This window comes from Vipera berus (genome assembly GCF_964194415.1).
Source record: "Vipera berus genome assembly, chromosome: 11".
NCBI lineage: Eukaryota > Metazoa > Chordata > Lepidosauria > Squamata > Viperidae > Vipera > Vipera berus.
In genome coordinates, this window is record NC_138214.1 from 16,049,518 (window position 1) to 16,069,745 (window position 20,228).

General features: G+C 46.8%; 2 protein-coding genes across 2 annotated transcripts in view; both read left to right on the top strand.

Annotated features, from left to right (window-relative positions):
• ARHGEF9 (Cdc42 guanine nucleotide exchange factor 9) overlaps window positions 1-20,228 on the top strand; it is a 267,659-nt gene that overhangs the window by 116,026 nt on the left and 131,405 nt on the right. The gene's annotated exons all lie outside the window — the stretch shown is intronic.
• LOC308672990 (uncharacterized protein) lies at window positions 18,693-18,875 on the top strand (the record flags this gene model as incomplete). Its single annotated transcript, XM_081336324.1, has 1 exon — window positions 18,693-18,875. The coding sequence occupies one exon, from the start codon at window positions 18,693-18,695 to the stop codon at window positions 18,873-18,875; it is 183 nt and encodes a 60-aa protein (XP_081192450.1).

The following is a 20,228-nucleotide window of genomic DNA, read 5'->3' on the forward strand; positions in this document are numbered from 1 at the left end:
ACGAATGCTTGTAACTCAAAGACCACCTGTAATGAACAAATGAGTAGCTGTCACTTTATCTGACAGTGATGAGGTGTCACTTTATTTGAAAGTGATAAAGATTCCCCTTATTTTCCTAGGGGTGTTGTACAGGATACCTCCCTTTTATATTGCATCCAGTTTGGGTCACCATATTATAAAAAAGATGTTGCGACTCTGGAAAGAGTGCAGAAAAGAGCAGTAAAAATGTTTAGGGGGCTGGAGGCTAAAACATACGAAGAACGGTTGCAGGAATTGGATGTGTCTAGTCTAATGAAATAGGGACGCGGTGGCTCAGTGGGTTAGGACGCTGAGCCTGTCGATCAGAAGGTCGGCAGTTTGGCGGGTCGAATCCTGAGTGCCGCGTAGCAGAGTGAGCGCCTGTTACTCGTCCCAGCTTCTGCCAACCTAGCAGTTCGAAAGCATGTAAAAATTCAAGTAGAAAAATAGGGACCACACCTTTGGCGTCTAGTCATGCTGGCCACAAGACCACGGAGACGTCCTCGGACAAGCGCTGGCTCTTCGGCTTTGAAACGGAGATGAGCACCGGCCCCTACAGTCGGAAGCGACTAGCACGCATGTGTGGGGGAACCTTTACCTTTACCTTAGTCTAATGAAAAGAAGAATTAGGGGTGACATCATAGCAGTGGTCCAATATCTAAGGAGCTGCCACAAAGAAGAGGGAGCCAAGCTATTCTCCAAAGCACCTCAAGGCAGGACAAGAAGCAATGGATGGAAACTAATCAAGGAGAGAAGCAACCTAGAACTAAGGAGAAATTTTTTGACAGTCAGAAAAATTAACCAGTGGAACGGCTTGCCTCCAGAAGTTGTGGGTGCTCCGTCATTGGAGGCTTTTAAGAAGAGGCTGGATAGCCATTTGTCTGGAATGATAGAGGGTCTCCTGCTTGAGGAGGGGGTTGGGCTAGAAGACCCTCAAGGTCTTTTCCAACTCTGTTATTCTGTTATTCTTTTCTCAGTCACAGATCCCTCCTAACTCATCTTCTGTGAATTCACACAGTGGAACTTTAGAAGATTTACTTGCCACAATGGGTGCATCATCCTTGCTACAACCTCCACCCTAATATCTCTCTCTCTCTCTCTCTCTCTCTCTCTCTCTCTCTCTCTCTCTCTCTCTCTCTCTCTCTCTCTCTCTCTCTCTCTCTCTCTCTCTCTCTCTCTCTCTCTCTCTCTCTCCTCCCTCCCTCCCTCCCTCCATCTCTCTCTCTCTCTCATTGGAAAGAATATATCTGCTTTGCACTAAGAATTAAAAAGTGGAATTGCTAGAACGCAGCTTTACCCTATCATGGTGATTATTATTGCTGTGCACCCCCACCAAAGAGGCACACACACTCTCAGACATTGTGGCTGCAGATTAAGCCATGTGCCCCTTTGTCATGAGTTTCATTTGCCTGATGGTTATTAATTCTCACCTCTGGAATAAGAAGCTTTGGGCAACCAATTGTACATCCTGGCAACAGGACTGAATGACACGTCAAACCTGGCAAGTTTGAAATGCATTTGGGCATGTGCGCACATGTGCCGAGGATTGCTCAAAGAATATTAGAAAATCAAATTAGACTGAGGAGAGTTAACAGGGAGGTGCAGCTGCATAGGAGGCCCCCCCATTCAGTACAAGACTGTTAAAAAAACACAGTCAGAGGTCTTTACTAACTCTGCACCCTGTTCTGTGGCTGGCTTTCTCTGTTGCCCTTGCACTAATGAGTGAAAGTGCAAAAAACGGGCGTTGTCCTCGGGACCTGGGCTTGCTGGCTGCTCCCTTAGGCCTGGCTGTGTGGCTTGTCAGTGCAGGCAGCTGGTCAAATCTAATAACCTGAGAAAACAAAATCATGCTTGAAGAACAAGGGCAGGAAGATCTGAAGTTATTGCAAGGCAGAAAATGTCTCTTGCGTGTGTGTGTGTTTCCCATACTGGTTGTCTCCTATTTTCCAAAGCACCAGAAGGCAAGACAAGATCCAATGGATGGGAACTAATCAAGGAGAGAAGCAACCTGTGGGCGCACCTGCCCTCTGGAATCAGCTGCCTGTGGAGCTCCGGATGGCTCCCGACGTTCGCTCTTTTCGCCGTGACCTGAAAACCTGGTTATTTGAACTTGCCGGCCTGGACTGAGGGATTGGGGTCTTAAATTTTATAATTTAATGTATTTGTTTGGAGCTAAATTTAATTTAATCTATTTTAACCTTTGTATGCTGTATTTTAATTGCCCTGTACACCGCCCTGAGTCCTTCGGGAGAAGGGCGGTATAGAAATCTAATAAATAAATAAATAAATAAATAAATAAATAAATAAATAAATAAATAAATAAATAAATAAACCTGGAATTAAGGAGAAACTTCCTGACAGTGAGGACAATCAACCAGTGGAACAGCTTGCCACCAGAAATTGTAGGTGCTTCATCACTGGAAGTTTTAAAGACGAGACTGGAGAGCCACTTGTCTGAAGTGGTCTATTTATTTATTTTTTTTATTTTTATTACATTTATATCCCGCCCTTCTCCGAAGACTCAGGGCGGCTTACAAGCTTAGCAGTAGCCTTCATTCTATGGATATGCCTGCTTGTTAGGGCTTTCACACTCCCCCCAAGCGGCATTATTACAAAGTCAGCTTAATTGCCCCCAACAATCTGGGTCCTCATTTTACCTACCTCGGGAGGATGGAAGGCTGAGTCAACCTTGAGCCTGGTGGGACTCGAACCTGCACTAATTGCAGGCAGCTGGTGTTACTTAAGGAGGCATTAGCCCACTGCTCCACCAAGGCTCCACCAAGGTCTAGGGTCTCATACTTGAGCAGGGGGTTGGACTAGAAGACCTCCAAGGTCCCTTCCCACTCTGTTATTCTGTTATTATTCACTTGGTTTGATGAATGCGAGCTTGCTTTTGAGATTCTCTCGAAGAAGAGAATTGGAGAAGACGGGTATTCTCAGCACCTTTGGAGGGGGACTGGAGGGGAAAAGGGCTTGAAGAGCATCTGTCAAGTTTCCGAAGTGACTCTGAGGCATTGTTTACCTTAAAAAGATAGGGACAATATCTTAATCTCAGTACAACAAAATTCGTTCTGCAGGCCATCATTACTGCTAAGCTTGTAAGCCGCCCTGAGTCTTCGGAGAAGGGCGGGATATAAATGGAATTAAAATAAAAAAAATAAAAAAATTGTTGGTATCTGTGAGGCGGGGGCAGAAACAATTTACAGACCATGACATCATCAGGCAAGTCCATGATGCAATGACCTTGTTTGACCTGATGACGGCAGGACGTGTGTGTCTTCTTTCTGATGTAAGCTTAGCTTCCATCGCAGTCTTATCAGTTCTGCATGTAAAGTGCAGGTGGTCCTTGACTTATGGCCACAGCTGAGCCCAGAATTTCTGTTGCTAAACGAGACATTTGTTAAGTGAATTTTGCCCCATTTTTATGACCTTTCTTGCCACAGTTATTAAGTGAGTCCCTGCAGTTCAGGGGGGTCTTCAAACGTGGCCCTTTTATGACTTGTGGACTTCGACTCCCAGAATTCCTCAGCCAGGCACGCGTGCCTGGCTGAGGAATTCTGGGAGTCGAAGTCCACAAGTCATAAAAGGGCCACGTTTGAAGACCCCTGCTGCAGTTGAATCTGGCATTGACTTTGCTTGTCTGTAGGTAGTAGTGATCACGTGATCCTGGGACATAAATAGGAGCCTGTTGCACAACTTCCGATCAACATCCAGGCTCCGTTGCAATGGTCATACCTGCCACTTCTTTTTTTAAGCAGAAAGCACCGGGTCAGTGCAGCTGTTTGCATTTCATCCATTCAATCAACTCTCCACCCTAACCCTTCCCACCCTCTTTCCATCTTCCATTCCTCTATCTATCCTTCTGCCCTGAGCCGGTGGGCCGGATCAGATGACACTTAGGATCTCTTGTAAATCTGTGATTCACAAATAGGGAGGAATTGCTGCTGGTTTGCTTACTCCTGCTGATGGCTGAGACCTTTTTGCGCAAATCATGTGGAGGCTATTTTGCTAAAGAGTTGCTTTGCTTTGGCATTTCCCCCCCCTCTGAATAAATATCAAATCCATTAGATAATTCTGCGATCTGAATCATGATCCCTCGGTGGCAAGCTATGTGTGTTATTTGCGTGCATACCAAGCACTCATCCATCACCGTTTTCATCCCCTTCGCCCACTCCTCCCCTCCTACATGATCCACCCACCTCCTAGCCCCCCCGCTCTCCCCCAAAGCCTAAATGTAATATTCAAACCACGTTCTTCCCAGTCCCCACAGGATGCCGGAGCAACACAAGCTGTGTCTTGCTGGTAACATTTTCAGGAGAGGATTGCATCATTAAAAAAAAAAAGAGGAAGAGATTAAAACTGTTCCCAAAGAAAACTCTATAGCCTTCCCCGGGGATGTGGGGAGGAGCCGTGGAAATATAAATGTAATGAGATTCACTTTTGACTTTCTGGAGATGCTTTTTCTCCAGTCTGGCTGTTTTCTAAAGGAGCGTTGCAGATTCACAGGCTGGCCCCCTTCATCTCTGAAGACCATGAAATAGCATTAATTAGTTATTCATTTATTCATCAGTGTGAAAGAGATGAAGAGGGACACCTGATTCTCAGCCAAAGTCTGTTTGGTCATTATCACATGTCAGTAATGCCACCTTTGCTTTAACCAACCTTCTTCCTTGATATTAAATTTAGCCTGGTTTAAACATATTTGTTTCCTTTCTCCCACCCTCCCTCTCACTCTCTCCTTCCTTTTCCTTCCTTACTTCCTTCTTCCTTCTTCCTTCCTTCCTTCCTTCCTTCCTTCCTTCCTTCCTTCCTTCCTTCCTTCCTTCCTTCCTCCCTCCCTCCCTCCCTCCCTCCCTCCCTCCCTCCCTCCCTCCCTCCCTCTCCCTTTTCCTTCCTTCCTTACATGCATACATACATACAGATGTTGTTGTTGTTAGTTGCGAAGTCGTGTCCGACCCATCGCGACCCTATGGACAATGTTCCTCCAGGCTTTCCTGTCCTCTACCATCTTCTGGAGTCCATTTAAGCTCACGCCTACTGCTTCAGTAACTCCATCCAGCCACCTCATTCTCTGTCGTCCCCTTCTTCTCTTGCCCTCAATTTTCCCCAGCATTAGGCTCTTCTCCAGTGAGTCCTTCCTCCTTATTAGGTGGCCAAAGTATTTGAGTTTTAGCTTCAGGATCTGGCCTTCTAAAGAGCAGTCAGGGTTGATCTCCTCTAGGACTGACCGGTTTGATCGCCTTGCAGTCCAAGGGACTCGCAGGAGTCTTCTCCAGCACCAGAGTTCAAAGGCCTCAATTCTTTTGCGCTCAGCCTTTCTTATGGTCCAACTTTCACAGCCGTACATTGCAACTGGGAAGACCATGGCCTTGACTATACGCACTTTTGTTGACAGGGTGATATCTCTGCTTTTTAGTGTGCTGTCTAGATTTGCCATGGCTTTCCTCCCGAGGAGCAAGCGTCTTTTAATTTCTTGACTACAGTCCCCATACAGATATACATACAGATATACATACATAAAACACCTTACTAATGGTTGCAGGATTACATAGCCATGGAGATCATTCCTGCTGATCCTAACGGGTTTTATTTCTGAGAAGGGACGGGATCTTTCTAATCAAAGACTTGGACTAAACTGAACGATCCTTTGCTGACTTCTAAAAAAAGGCATCTTCCGCTAAGGCTTTGGGGTGCTCTTCAGCCTCTGCTGAGGACATCTCTAAGCCAAGAAGAGATTCTCTGTCCGGTCTTCTGCCAGATAAATTTCACTGTCCAAAAATCCTATTTAATATTTATTTGACATTTCAAGACCATTGATTTGCATCAGGGCTGGTGAACACTTGGAATTTCGAGTGTGTTCTATAGATGTTCACTCAAAGTAGCTGCCATGCATCCATTTCAATCAATAAGCACAACCCCATTTATATTTAAGGAATTCCAAGGGGATTTTGGAGGCCCGAGAAACATTCCTGAAAAACAAAATGGTTGAGGCTAGCACTTTGCCGAAAGATATTTTAGTCTTTCACATTTTTAAACTTTCTGATCAAATTGAAGCACATGTGAAGTTTAGGCTGGAAGGGATAACTGCAGGCATGTTCAAAGGCAGACATGACACATTGAGAAACCCATTGTAAAGTCTTTGCATTTTACCTTCTGGAGCAACAGAAAATAAATTTGTTCAGTCACCTGCAGGATAACCTTTTGAATGGTGGAAAATGGCTATCGGTTCATCTCTTACTTATCGCTCAACTCGGATAAGCAAATTTCGTGGTGCAACGTGTGCCAGAAAGTAGCTTTCAAGGGATGGCTGTTGAGAGATTGATGATACGGTAGGTCGGTTGTGGTGCAGTGTAGTGCAGATTAACAGGCAGAAATAGCCAAAGAGTCCTGTGTAATGCCTGGAAGGAGAGGCAAGCACTTTTGTAAAGTCTGTAGGAAAATATAATAAAATAGAACAAAGATCATTTTGATGCAAAATGCATTGGTGCTGAGAGTCAGACTAATCGATGAATCTTTATGCAGAAGCTTTCCAAATACACTATAAAGCAATGGCATAGAACATAGAATAATGGAGTTGGAAGGGATCTTGGAAATCTTCTAGTCCAAACCCCTGCTGGAGCAGGAGACCATATACCATTTCAGATAAATGATTGTCCAGTCTCTTCTTAAAAGCCTCCAGTGATGGAGCGCCCACAACTTCTGAAGGCAAGCTGTTCCACTGGTTGATTGTTCTCACTGATGGGAAGTTTCTCCTTAGTTCAAGGTTGCTTCTCTCCTTGATTAGTTTCCATTCGTTGCTTCTTGTCCTACCTTCAGGTGCTTTGGGAAATAGTTTGACCCCTTCATGTTTATAGGAGGCCCTCAAATACTGGAACACTGCTGTCATCTCTCCCATACTCCTTCTTTTCATTAGACTAGACCAGGGGTGGGCAACCTTGGCTCTTTTATGACTCGTGGACAACCATTTGTCTGAAATGGTGCAGGGTCTCCTGCTTGAGCAAAGGGTTGGAGAAGAAGACCTTCCAGGTCCCTTTCAACTCGATTATTCTATGGCTCAGGAATTCTGGGAGTTGAAGTCCACGAGTCATAAAAGAGCCAAGGTTGCCTACCCCTGGCCTAGGCTGCTTTATGACTTGTGGACTTCAACTCCCAGAATTCCTGAGCCAGCCATGCTGAGGGGAAAGGGAGAGGTTTCCAAGCTGAGCCATGCTGGCTCAGGAATTCTGGGAGTTGAAGTCCACAAATCATAAAAGAGCCAAGCTTGCCTACCCCTGGACTAGACATATCTAATTTTTGTAACCGTTCTTCATATGTTTTAGCCTCCAGCCCCCTAATCGTCCTTCTTTTCTCAACATCCTTTTTTATATTGTGGTGATCAAAACTGGACGCAGGATTCCAAGTGTGATCTTACTATGGCTTTGTAAAGCAGTACTAGAACGTCATGTGATCTGATTCCATCCCTCTGTTAACACAGCCTAGGATTGCATTGACTAATTGGCAATAGAAATCTTGTTCCGTTGCTTGTTTCATGTTTCTCCCCCCCCCATTTCAAATCTATTCATTTTTCTTTATTGTAATTGTTCAGCTTCATTGTTAACACTTTGTGTTGCGTGTTGGTGGTGCTGAACGTATAAGCCAAATATTTCACTGGCAATTAACTATATTTTTAAAGTAGGAATACTTCTGAATTGCCCTGATTTGTGTTTCTACCTGAGTGTGGAGTCCTGGAGGCAGGTAGCCCTTGACTTCAACCATTCATTCAGTGACCATTCAAGCTTACAATGGCACTGCAAAATGAGTCCTCATACTTACGACCATTGCAGGATCCCATGGTCACATGATCAGAATTTGGGAGCTTGGCAAGTGGCAAAAAGCCTTGAACGGGGCTTTTCTAAATATGGAATACAGGCTATCCTTGACTTACAACCATTTGTTTTGTGACTGTTCAAAGTTACTATGGCACTGAAAAAAAGTTACTTACAGCAGGCCTCAGACCTATGACCATCGCAGCAGTGGTGGGATTCAAATATGTGAGCCACCAGTTCTCTGTGGGGATGCCACTTCCGGAAGTCCGTTCTGGGCCTGGGCAACAAAAAATTAGCTACCGGTTCTGCCAAAGTGGTGCGAACTGGCTGAATCCCACCACTGCCTCGCAGGCTCCCCAGGGCCATATCATCAAAAATCTGAGTGCTCGGCAACTGACATGTAGCTAAAATGGCTGCTGCGTGCCAGCGTCGTGTGATCTCCATTTTGTGATCTTCTCAGCCGGCTTCCGACAAGCAAAGTCAGTGGGGGAATCTGGATTTGTTTAATGACTGAGTGATTCATTTTAACGACTGCACTGATTTGCTTAACAATCAGGGCAAACACGGTAATAAAATCAGGCGTGTGGCTCACTTAGCAATTGCAATGGCAATTTTGGCCCCAGTTGTGGTTGGAAGTCGAGGACTTCCTGTAACTGATAACGCAAGGGTTTTCTATCGATTCTTTTTAAACTCTACATAGCAGCGCCCCCTTTCTGACCCTGGACCCCAAACCAGCTGGCCACAAGGTAGATTATAAACTTAACCTATGTGGGGATCAAGGAAGCGATGGCACGTGCTTACTTAGCTCTTATTCACTTGTATGGATGACTCTCGACTTAGGACCACAGCTGAACCCAAAGTTTCTATTGCTAAGCAAGACGCTTGTTAAGCAAGGTTTGCCCCATTTTACGACCTTTCTTGCCACAGTTGTTAAGTAGATCTTTGCAGTTGCTCAGTTGGTAACACGGCGGTGAAGTGAACCTGGCTCCCCCGTTGACTGTGCTTGTCAGAAGGTCACAAAAGGTGAAGACTGCAACCGTCATCAATATGGGCCGGTTGCCAAGCATCCAAATTTTGTCCATGTGACCGTGGGGACAGTGCACTGGCGGTAAGCATGAAAACTAGTTATCAGTCACTTTTTTCAGCCATTGTAACTTTTTTCACCTGTTGTAACTTTGAATGATAGGGACGCGGTGGCTCAGTGGGTTAGGACGCTGAGCTTGTTGATCAGGTCGGCAGTTTGGCGGGTCGAATCCCGAGTGCCGCGTAACAGAGTGAGCACCTGTTACTCGTCCCAGCTTCTGCCAACCTAGCAATTCGAAAGCACGTAAAAATGCAAGTAGAAAAATAGGGACCACTCCGGTGGGAAGGTAACAGCGTTCCGTGCGCCTTTGGCGTCTAGTCATGCCGGCCACATGACCACGGAGATGTCCTCGGACAAGTGCTGGCTCTTTGGCTTTGAAACGGAGATGAGCACCGGCCCCTAGAGTCGGAAACGACTAGCACGCACGTACGCGGGGGGGGGGGGAACCTTTACCTTTACCTAACTTTGAATGGGCACTAAACGAGCAGTTGTAAAGTATATGCTTTCAGAACCTATAGACTCCAGGTGATTAGCAACCATACAAACCATATCAATGATTTTCTTTCTTCTGTATGATTATAGATTCTTTGTATGTCATGATTGTGCAGGAACCCCCATCGACAATGTAAGTCATAGCTGTCTAAATTTTGATGCGATCTTTCATAAGAAGGCTGGCATTACCCTGTTTTTTTCTATTCATTCCAAGGGTGTGTTGAAGGTCTAAAAAAAAAGGTGAGAACAAAAATTAGGGCTGGAATGAAATGTGTTTTTTTCCAAACCAGTCAAGAATTTGGTGACTTTTGAAAGCATAATTGGGTTTGGCTCAGGTTTCCTTGGACAATAATCCGAGATTCTGCTGGTTCTACCCAAAATTCAGGAGGAATGAATGGCAAAGACCAAATAACGTCTAAATGCTAAATGGGGTGAATTCTGTTTTGTTAAAATCTGATGCACCTTTCTGGACTCCATGCAGTCTTTGAAACACATTGATTTCCACCCATTTTTGGAAGAGTTTAATCTTTGGTTATTCATACTAGTTTCTTCCAGGGGTATTTTTTGCAACTGTTCTTTGGACTGGATTTCTAGACTCTGCTTCAAGATCAGGACATAATGAAATGGCCAGTAATGACTGGAAAGATAAAAATCTGATCAACAATGCAGCAGAGTAAATGGCTGGTACTGATAGATGGAAATTGCTCCCAGATCAGATACCTGATGCTTTTATTCTCTCCTTCCAAATCTTCCTCAGCTATTCCTCTACAGTATTTCTAAAATTATTCCATTTCTTCTAACCTACATGCAAGCAGGAAGACAAATCCTGTTATTGATCTGGTGGCTTGGAGATTATGGCTGTTGTAGCCCAATTATCTGAAGCATTGAGTAAGGAGAGTTAATTCCTTAGAAGCTAAGGAGTCCCATAACAATTACACCTTCATTCCCAAATGACAATGCCTTAAAAAAAGGTCTCTATAGAATACTGTACCTGGCTCTATTTTTCTTTCTTTCTTGTCATGCTTGCACTACAAAACTCAACCATTTGCTGCTCTTGTTTGCATAATATTGGAAATCAGTTTGCATTTCACATAGAAATCTCAGTGGGGAAGCCACATATTTACTCACTCACTATTTATTTATCTAGCCTTTATTATTTTTTTACACATAACTCAAGGCCGCAAACTTATCCAACTCACCTTCCTCCTCCTATTTTCCCCACAACAACAGCCCTTTGAGGTGGGCTGGCCAAAGTCACCCAGTCGGCTTTCATGCCTCACGTGCCCAGCCTTTGCTTCAACGCATCCAGCTATGGGAATCTGCCATTCCTGTGGGTCAATGATTCCACTGTTGAACTGTTGAAGGTTTCCCCAATGTTCAGTCAGAATCTATTTGCCATAACCTTACTCCATGACCTGCATTGTGGAATGGAGGAGAATGGGCCTTGATCTTTTTCTGGGTGACTGTCTTTCCATTGCTTGGTGAGTGTACTACCTCCTCCCTTAGTCTTGAGAAGACGCCATGTTTTTGAGCTCTTCATCTTCATTGCCATACTCCGACCCTTTCCTAATTCCACTGAATCCTGCCTAAAGTGATTCCCAGAACTCCACACAGCACTGAAAGAAGTCCAAAGTTGATTGGTCATGTTTAGGCAGACAAGATAGAACAGTGGTGGCAAACCTATGGCATGCATGCCAGAGGCAGCACTCAGAGCCCTCTCTGTGGGCACACATGCCATCACCCCAGCTCCGCCTCCCCCCGTGGCCCCCTCCTCACTAGTAGCCCGCACGGAGACTTGCCCCTGGACCCGGCCTGCACAGAACAGCGCAGCCAAGCACATGGCAGCTGGGCAGAAGGGACAAGACTCCACCCTTGCGCTCCGTCACATGCAGATGATACGTTGGGGCATGGGCGGAGGGCGTGGCCAACCTGGCTCTGCAGGGCTGCCTGGGTGATCTGCGGTGGGCTGTGGTGGTGGTGGGTGGCCCTGTGGGCAGGCAGGGCAGGGGATGGAGTGGGGGGGCATGGGGCAGGGTGAGGGGGGCGGGGCAGTTTTTGGGCACTTGGTCTCTAAGAGGTTTGCCATCACTGAGATAGAAGATGCAGGCAGGGCAGGCCAAGTAAAGGCAAAAGACATCAGGAAACAGGACCTTGGACAGCTCCCAAAGAATCCTACTGGCTGAAGCTCTCTCCTTCCAGGATAGAGCAACAGGCCTCTCAACTCAATAGTGATAGATAGATAGATAGATAGATAGATAGATAGATAGATAGATAGATAGATAGATAGTAGGTAGGTAGGTAACCTTTATTGTCATTTTTTTACTGTGGGCACAATGGCACACATTAAAAATGAAATTTAGGTGTACACATTGTGCTGCCACCAATGTGGGCAGTCAGACCCTCCTACCCTATGATGTATTTCCTCTTCCCTCCCCTTTCTGGGATGGACTTCCTCCTCCTTTGTCCATAGAAAGTCCATTCTCTTTTAGCCTGAAGACATGGGGTAACTTGCAGACTCAATATGCAGTTCCTGGGAATATTACCATTTTCTAACCTTGGGGACACCTTGGAAATATCTTGGAGATGCTGTACAAATGTCATCTGAATGCATCCACCTACTGTATTCGACTCTACATGCAATAAAGGTATTTTTATATGATAAAAGGGCGTCTCTATGAGTTTAAAACTATCTGGAGAGACCTGTTAATTATATCTGCTTACATAGACTATAGAATTCTACAAGAGATTAATTAAAGTACAACAGCTTCGATCCAGAACACACATAAATAACACACATTTAAACATACTACATACAACATATGTATAGACCTACACCCTTACATATAAGTAACATATAAATATTAATGACTGTCCATCTTGAATACATAACGGAAGGAGGAAGCTTGACAGTTCACAGGGTTGATACTGTACAGAACAAAACTGGGACTAAATTTGGATGTTCTACTTTGGAAACCACGAAGCCCCCTCCTCTCAGAAGGGAACAAGGAAAACAGGTTGTGAAGAGGATGTGTGGCGTCCCAGACAATCTTGCGGACCCTGCTCAAGCAACACTTCTATGCTATGTCCTGGATGGAAGGGAGGGAACTGCCAAATAATCTCTTCTGCCATCCTCACCACTTTATGGTGGCAACTATTGTCTGTTAGGTACAGGTAACAGTCAACTTAGGACCAGTTTCTTAGTGGTCATTCATAGGGATGACAGACCTTCCCTGGGTTACTCATGACCTGGATTTAGAACTTCTGACAGCCCCCCCATTATGTGATCTCATTTTGCTGGACACTGGTGTTTACTTCCATTTTCTGGCAAAAAAGGCCCATTGTGGACAATGGATTCGCTTAACCACTGTGGCATTTGCTTAAATGGTCAGGGGTTTATTTATTTATTTATTTATTTATTTGTTTTTATAAACCGCCCTTCTCCCGAGGGACTCGGGGCGGTGTACAGAGTAGGACAGGCAACAAAGTGAAACAGTGTTGAAAAACAATAATCAAAGCAAAACAAACTGAGACCCCAATTAGAGCTGTCAGAGCTATCAGGCCAGGCCGGACTGCTGGAATAGGTAAGTCTTTAAGTTGCGCCGGAAGGTGCGGAGGTCGGGGGCCATCCGGATTTCAGTTGGTAAGCAGTTCCAGAGGGCTGGCGCACCCACTGAGAATGCCCTCCCCCTGGGCGCCACCAGTCGACATTCCTTGAGCGGTGGTACCCTGAGGAGGCCCTCTCTGTGGGAGCGCACAGGGCGGTGGGGTGTTGACATTGGCAGAAGGTGCTCCCGTAGGTAGTCCGGTTTGCTTTGTTACCACTCCATAAATGGTCATAAAATTGGGGGTGGTCACACAGTGACCTACTAATGATAGCCATAATTTATGAGTGTAATTCTGGGTTCAGTTGTGGTCATCAGCTGAGGACTACCCATAGTCAGTTGTAATCCCTTTGGGAGGGAGAGATTGTGCCTGAATGGACAGTCTCAGTTCCTGGACAGTAGGATAGATGGACTTTTCTCCTAAAAGCTGGAGAATGAAGGCAGAACTTTAGTCTGGTGAGCCCTGATCTATTCTGGTTGTGGGTAATCACCTTCCCAGAGTCTTTTTGCTGGAATTACAGGGGTAGGTCACAAGTGATAGTTGAAGATATTTATTTATTTATTTTATTTTTATTTTAATTCCATTTATATCCCGCCCTTCTCCGAAGACTCAGGGTGGCTTACAAGCTTAGCAGTAGCCTTCATTCTATGTATATGCCTGCTTATTAGGGCTTTCACACACACACACCCAAGCGGCATTATTACAAAGTCAGCTTAATTGCCCCCAACAATCTGGGTCCTCATTTTACCTACCTCGGAAGGATGGAAGGCTGAGTCAACCTTGAGCCTGGTGGGACTCGAACCTGCACTAATTGCAGGCAGCTGGTGTTAGCCCACTGCTCCACCAAGGCTAATGGTAATGTGTTTTTTTTTGCACTGAAATACGGTAGTGGGAATTCTAATTTAACATCTTTGGTGTATACCATATTGGAAAAGGCTGTTTTAGACAAATGGTGTCTTCAAATCCTCTGAGTAGATTTAATCAAGCCACTGCTGACAGATATGAACAAGCAGACCCCAAGTGTGCAGAATTCAAACTAGTGACTTTATTGCTGTATGCCTGTTTCACAGTAATCTTCCCAGACTGGCAGAAAGGCTGGCTAAGGCTCGACGGCATTCAAGGACAGTCAGACTTTACTCTCTTGTGTTTACCTAATGAGTCCATGCTAATTCCCAGTTTGGTCCCTCCTGGGATGGTTGCTTTCCAACAACAGTAGGAGAAAACTCAGGAAACCCTAATCAAAGTGGCTCAGTTTACAGCTGAAAATTAAATTCCTCCAGATTATTTTTATTGCATTAAGCTGGATTTGTTTTTTTCATGAACTTGTTTTAGGATCCTGAAACACTGTCAGAACTAAGCAGCACTCAAAGCAGGCTCACGTACAGGCAGTCCTCGAGTTACAACAATTCATTTAGTGACCGGTCAAAGTTACAACAGCACTGGAAAAAGCGACTTATGATGGTTTTTCGCACTTATGACCCTTGCAGCATCCCCAGGGTCACCTGATCAAAATTCAGATACTTGGCAACTTACTCCTATTTACGACGGTTGCACCGTCACCTAATCCTCCTTTTGTGACCTTCTGACAAGCAAAGTCAATGGGGAAGCCAGATTCACTTAACAACCGTCTGACAAACTTTACAAGTGCAGTGATTGACTGAACAACTGTGGCAAGGAAGGTCGTAAAACGGGGCAAAGTTCATTTAATGTCTCACTTAGCCACAGAAATTTTGGGCTCCATTGTGATCGTAAGTCGAGGATTACCTGTATATTTTGTCTGATTAGGATGAACTTATCAAGAGTGACAAATTGAGTTGCTTCTGTGGATGTGTCATAGACGCACACCTATTACAGTGTCTGACGGTTAATGCACAATGGATAAAGGTTACTTAGTGGGAGGTTGTGTATCCCTAACCTCAGAATGCCACGTTGCCCTTTTATTGATGGTCTCGGCTGATTAACTCATCTCCGTTGTGAAACAAAGGTTGTGATTCAGCGGAATGGAATCAATGAGGCCACTGCGTGAACTTATGGCGAGGCCACGGTTGGAAGGCTGCATTTTGGTCACCCTCCCTCAAAAGGACACCCCATAGCCGGAGAAAAGTGCCGAATAGAGCAACGGCCGTAATTAGGAGGCTTATAGCAGTTTTTTCTATGAGCAAAGATTGCAAGGTTGGAGATGAGGAAGGAGGGTACAGAAATTGAAAGGAAGGGATACGCAGTCCTGTATTATAAAGGGAAATGTGGGCAGAGGAAAGTTGTCCTCTCAGAGAAGTCAGAGTCATCCATTGAAACGAAACTTGAGCAGAGATCTCTTTTGTTGGAAGAGCTTTCAGGTGGGCTTAAAAGCAGGGCCAGACATAAATATTCTCCTGCTGTCTTTTTCTTCTTCTAACATTTCACATCTTGGTTGATAAAAGAGAATTTTTTCAACTTTTGTTTTAAAGGAAAAGTATGTTTGTGTGAACTGCACATATAATGTGGTGTTTTCGCACTTATTTAATGATGAGATGGCTAAACGGAGGGTCTGAATGTCTGATCCCCGGGCGGTGCAGAGAATATACTTGCTTTGGCACTGAGATCTGATCTATTTCATGTATGGCAAATAGAACAGAATTAATTCTGTATGTTTTAAGTGGGAAGTAGGGATGAGATTAGGCATTTGAATTAGCTTACCAACTCACAGAAGCTGGGATCCATTTAAAGTCATGCACACCTTCAGAAAAATGCATCAAGGGCTCCTTCATTTGAATGCATCATTCGGAAGAGCTTCCAGTCATTAACTTCCAGGTGGAAACAGGTCACAATTAATAGCCAGAGACAGATGTTGAGTGCCTTGAAAGGCTGCTATCCTAGTTGGTGAAGTAATATCATACCAAACAGACTAGCTATTATGGCCAGATCTGCAGAGAGAACAGCCACGGCATTTGGGGGTGGGGGAGAATTGAAATAGTCTGCATGAATCTACGAGCAGAAGTCCGATCTGAACCATGCTTGGTGAAGGCAGGGTTTAGCTCCCTATCTCAGCAGGGGTCATGATATCATTTTGGACAAATGGCTGTCCAGTCTCTTCTTGAAAACCTCCAGCAATGGAGCACCCAAGACTGGGAGGCAAGCTTCTTCCACTGATTGTTTCCAGTGTTGGGAAATTCTTCCTTGTTTTCAGTGTTGGGTCTCCCCATGAGAAGCTTCCACCCATATTTTCTTGTCTTACCCTTTATGGAGAATAAATCAGTGCTCTCTTCCCTGTGGCAGCCCTTCAAGTAGCAGAAGAACAGGATAACAGAGTTGGAAGGGACCTTGGAGGTCTTCTAGTCCAACCCCCCTGCTCAAGCAGGAGATCCTACTATTTCAGACAGATGGTTGTCCAGCCTCTTCTTAAAAAAACTCCAGTACGATAGGAGAGATGATACCAATCTTCCACGATCTGAAAGTCTGCCCCCAAAGAAGACAGTATGGATTTGTCCTCCATAGTTTCTAAATGGAGGACCATGGGTGGAAAGTACAGATCCAAGCATGGAATACGAAGGCATTTCCTAACTGTGCAGGCTATTAAGCAATGGAACAGTCTGCCTGCTGGAATCACAGGGACCCCATCATTGCGCACAGTTTTTAAGCAAAAGTAGCCATTGATCTGGGGTGTTTGGAGGACTCGTATCGTGGACAGAGCGGTGGGCCAGAAGACCTGGGTCCAAGCCTATGATTCTATAATGCTGTCATTAATATTCCCAAGTGCTGTATTTGGGTTTAATGGTTTCTTGCTTTTGAGGTCTGGTGCAAACCCAGCGTTATGGACTGTAGACCGCAATTTGTGGCTTGATACAGGTTGTAAAGGGAAGTTAGTTGTTGGCACGAGGGCAAAACAGCAAGGGGGACTAAGTTTTAGAACAAAGAAAAAGAAACACTGGCCAAGCAAGACGGTTTGGAAGTTGTCAAGCCATCCTCTTCTTCTCAAGATTGTGGCACTTTAGATCTTTTTGTTTTCCTAGAAGCAGCTCCAAATGTGTACAGGGGCCCCGTATATTGATAGTCCAGTGACACGGGGAACAGAGGCCTTTAAATAGCTCTGGTTATTTGAAACATGTTTCCTTCTAAAGACAATGTCTGGCGACATGAGAATCCTGAGGCTGACATGACCATTGATCATGGCAGCCTTTGTTTTAGCTGTGGCACGTCACAGATGTCACACTATTCCAACATACAAATGAGTGACTAATAGAAGTGAATATTTGTAGCTCAGCAGTTGAAATGAGGGCTTCCTTGGTGCTCTCTGAGCTTGCTTATTTTCTTGCAGACGTTTCATGACCCAACTAGGTAACATCATCAGTGGGAGAGAGTGAGCTAATGAGTAACTTCCAGCTCTTCCACAGCTTTCCATATGCGGCTCTTCAGGCAGACAGAGAGACAGACCATAGAGGGAGAGATTAGGAAGAGAGGTAGAGAGATAGAGATAGATAATGAGATAGATAGATAAATAGATGATGATAATAATAATGAGATAGAGACAGAGATATATAGAGAGAGAAATTGGAGAGACGGGTGGAGACATAGAGATAGATAATGACAGAGATAGATATAGATCAATATAGATGGGCAGGCAGATGATGATAGGGAAAGAGAGAGAGAGAGAGAGAGACAGACAGACAGACAGACAGATACATAGATAGATAGATACCGTATGTAGATACAGTATGTAGATAGATGATAGATAGATAGATAGATAGATAGATAGATAGATAGATAGATAGATAGATAGATAGATAGATGATATTAATGAGATAGAGACAGAGAGATTATAGAAAGAAAAATTAGAGAAGGTAGAGAAATAGAGATAGATAATGATGACAGATACAGATATAGATCTATATAGATGTGCAAATAGATGATAGATGATGATAGGGATGGATAGATAGATAGATAGATAGATAGATAGATAGATAGATAGATAGATAGATAGACAGACAGACAGATTTTAGAGGGACGGATGGAGATACCGAACGGTCCAGCAGACTAGTCTCATAAGGCTGCACGTGCAGTCTAAGAGCTGCAGCCCAGATGTTGATGGGTCGGTTGCTTTGGAAACGAAAAGGCAGGAAAGGAACAAGGAGGGGAGCCGCTTCTCTTTTTTTCTCCCCCCCTCTCTCTCTCCAGCCCACCCTCCAGCGCAACAGCCTCCCCCCCCCACCCCCCCACCCCAAAAATAACCACCCTCGCACGGTCTCGTCTTCGAGCGGACCGTTTCCTTCCTCCCTCCCGAGGGGTCGCCCAAGGGAGCCGTCCGGGGCGGAGGCGAGGACCGAGCCCCGGGGAAGCGCGGGACCGGCGGCCGCTTCCCCGGCCCGGCGCGCGCTCCCCCCCCCCCCCGCGCGCTCCCCGGCTTGGCTGGACTCGGCCCGGCGGCGGCAGCAGCGGCGCATCATCATCATCATCATCGGCGGCGGGGGCGGCTTCGGACCCACGCGAGGCAGGGAGCGCGCCCGCGCGCGCCCCCGCCGGCCCCCGCGGCTCCCTCCCGAGCCCCGGGCGCGCGCCGGCCGCCCCCTCCCTGCCTCCCTCGGCGGCGGCGGCGGCAGCCCCCCCTTCCTTCCCTGCCTGCCTGCCTCCCCCCCACCCGGCGGCGGCGGCGGCGGCGGAGGCGAGAGCCGCGGGCCACTTCTTCGCAGCCGTCTGCCGTCGAGCATGGTGGCTGTATGGACAGTCTGGCCGAGCAGCGGTTGACAGCGCCCGGCCTGCCCGCCCCGCCGCACCTGGAGCACTACAGCGTCTTGCACTGCACCATGACCCTGGACGTCCAGACGGTGGTGGTCTTCTCCGTCATCGTCCTGCTCCTGCTGGTCAACGTGATCCTCATGTTCTTCCTGGGCACCCGCTGAAGGCAGCCAGGCAGCCCCCCCCAACACCCCCGCCGGGAAGGGGCGCGGGTCTCCCCTCTGCTGCCCCCCCCCCGCCCCGCCCCAGGGCTGCCCTGACCTGCTCTGCCGGTGCGCCCCCCCCGCGCCTCCGCGGGCTCGGGGCTGGAGGAGGCAGACCCCCCCCCAGCCCGCCCGAGCATCAGCCGCCCCCGTCCTTGGCAGCCCGCCTGACGCCGGGCGCCCCGAGAGCCCGCCCGCCCTCCCGCTCGTCCGCCGGTCCGCCCGCCCGCCCGCCGGCAAGGGGGAGCCGCCGGGGGTCCGCCGCGGCGGGGCCTCGCTTCGCGGAGGGGGCTCGGAGCAGCCGCGCGATTCAACATGGCCTCGCTGTGAGCTTATGACGTTGGTATCTTCTTCTGCCTCGCTCGCCGGGTCTCGCCTCCGCCGGGTCCCCCTCGGGCCGGACGGGTGGGGGGTTGGGGGTCGCGATGGGTTGAGGCGGGGCCGGAGGGGGAGGGCACCGCGGTCCTCTTCCCGCCTCGCCTTCGGGGATCGGGAGCCTCCCTCCCCCCCCCCCGTGGCAAACGCCGCCGGGCGTGCATGCATGTCTGCATAGTACACGGGAGCGTGCATGCACACGTATCTCCAGAGGGACGTGCGCACGTGCTGCATGCAGACCGGCTGAGCCCGGCCGCCCCGCAGCTGCTTTGGCACGACATCCGAGGCGGGTGGGAACTGCGTTGGAGCTCGCTGCTAAGCTTGGGTTGCCTGGATTAAGGGAGGGTTGCGGTTATCCGGTCGTGTGAATCCAACCTCTCTAGTTACCTTTTGGATTCAGTAGTCAGGTTAAGTGTCTTGTAGGAAAGCGGCTGGCTTTCTTTAGATTCTCTTTTAGGCAGGATTAGTGGTGGATTTGTGTGTGTGTGTGTGTGTGTGTGTGTGTGCGCGCGTGTGTATACATACATTACTGACAGAGTTAAAGTACTGTTCTTTTACATCAGATCATTTTGAGAGCGAGAGAGAGATCTATAGATTGTCTGTCTGTCTATATCCATCTATCCATCCATCCATCTATTTATCTATCTATCATCTGTCTCTCTGTCTATCTATGAAAACGATCTGATGTAAAAGAACAGTACTTAAACTCTTGGTAAGGTACACAGTACACAGTAAGTATATATATGTATGTGTGTGAAAGTATATTGAATATCCCATTTTTCTGATCCTTTGGGGCTTAAGATGAGCTGTTCCTTACACCACTTCCCAAAACGAGGTTGCGCTGGGGGGCCGGGGGGGGGCTGAGAGGTGTTAAAGGAGAGGGAAAATGGTGAACAGCTTCAGCCAGGATTGAGGGCCTGGGCACTAGCAAAGTGGTAT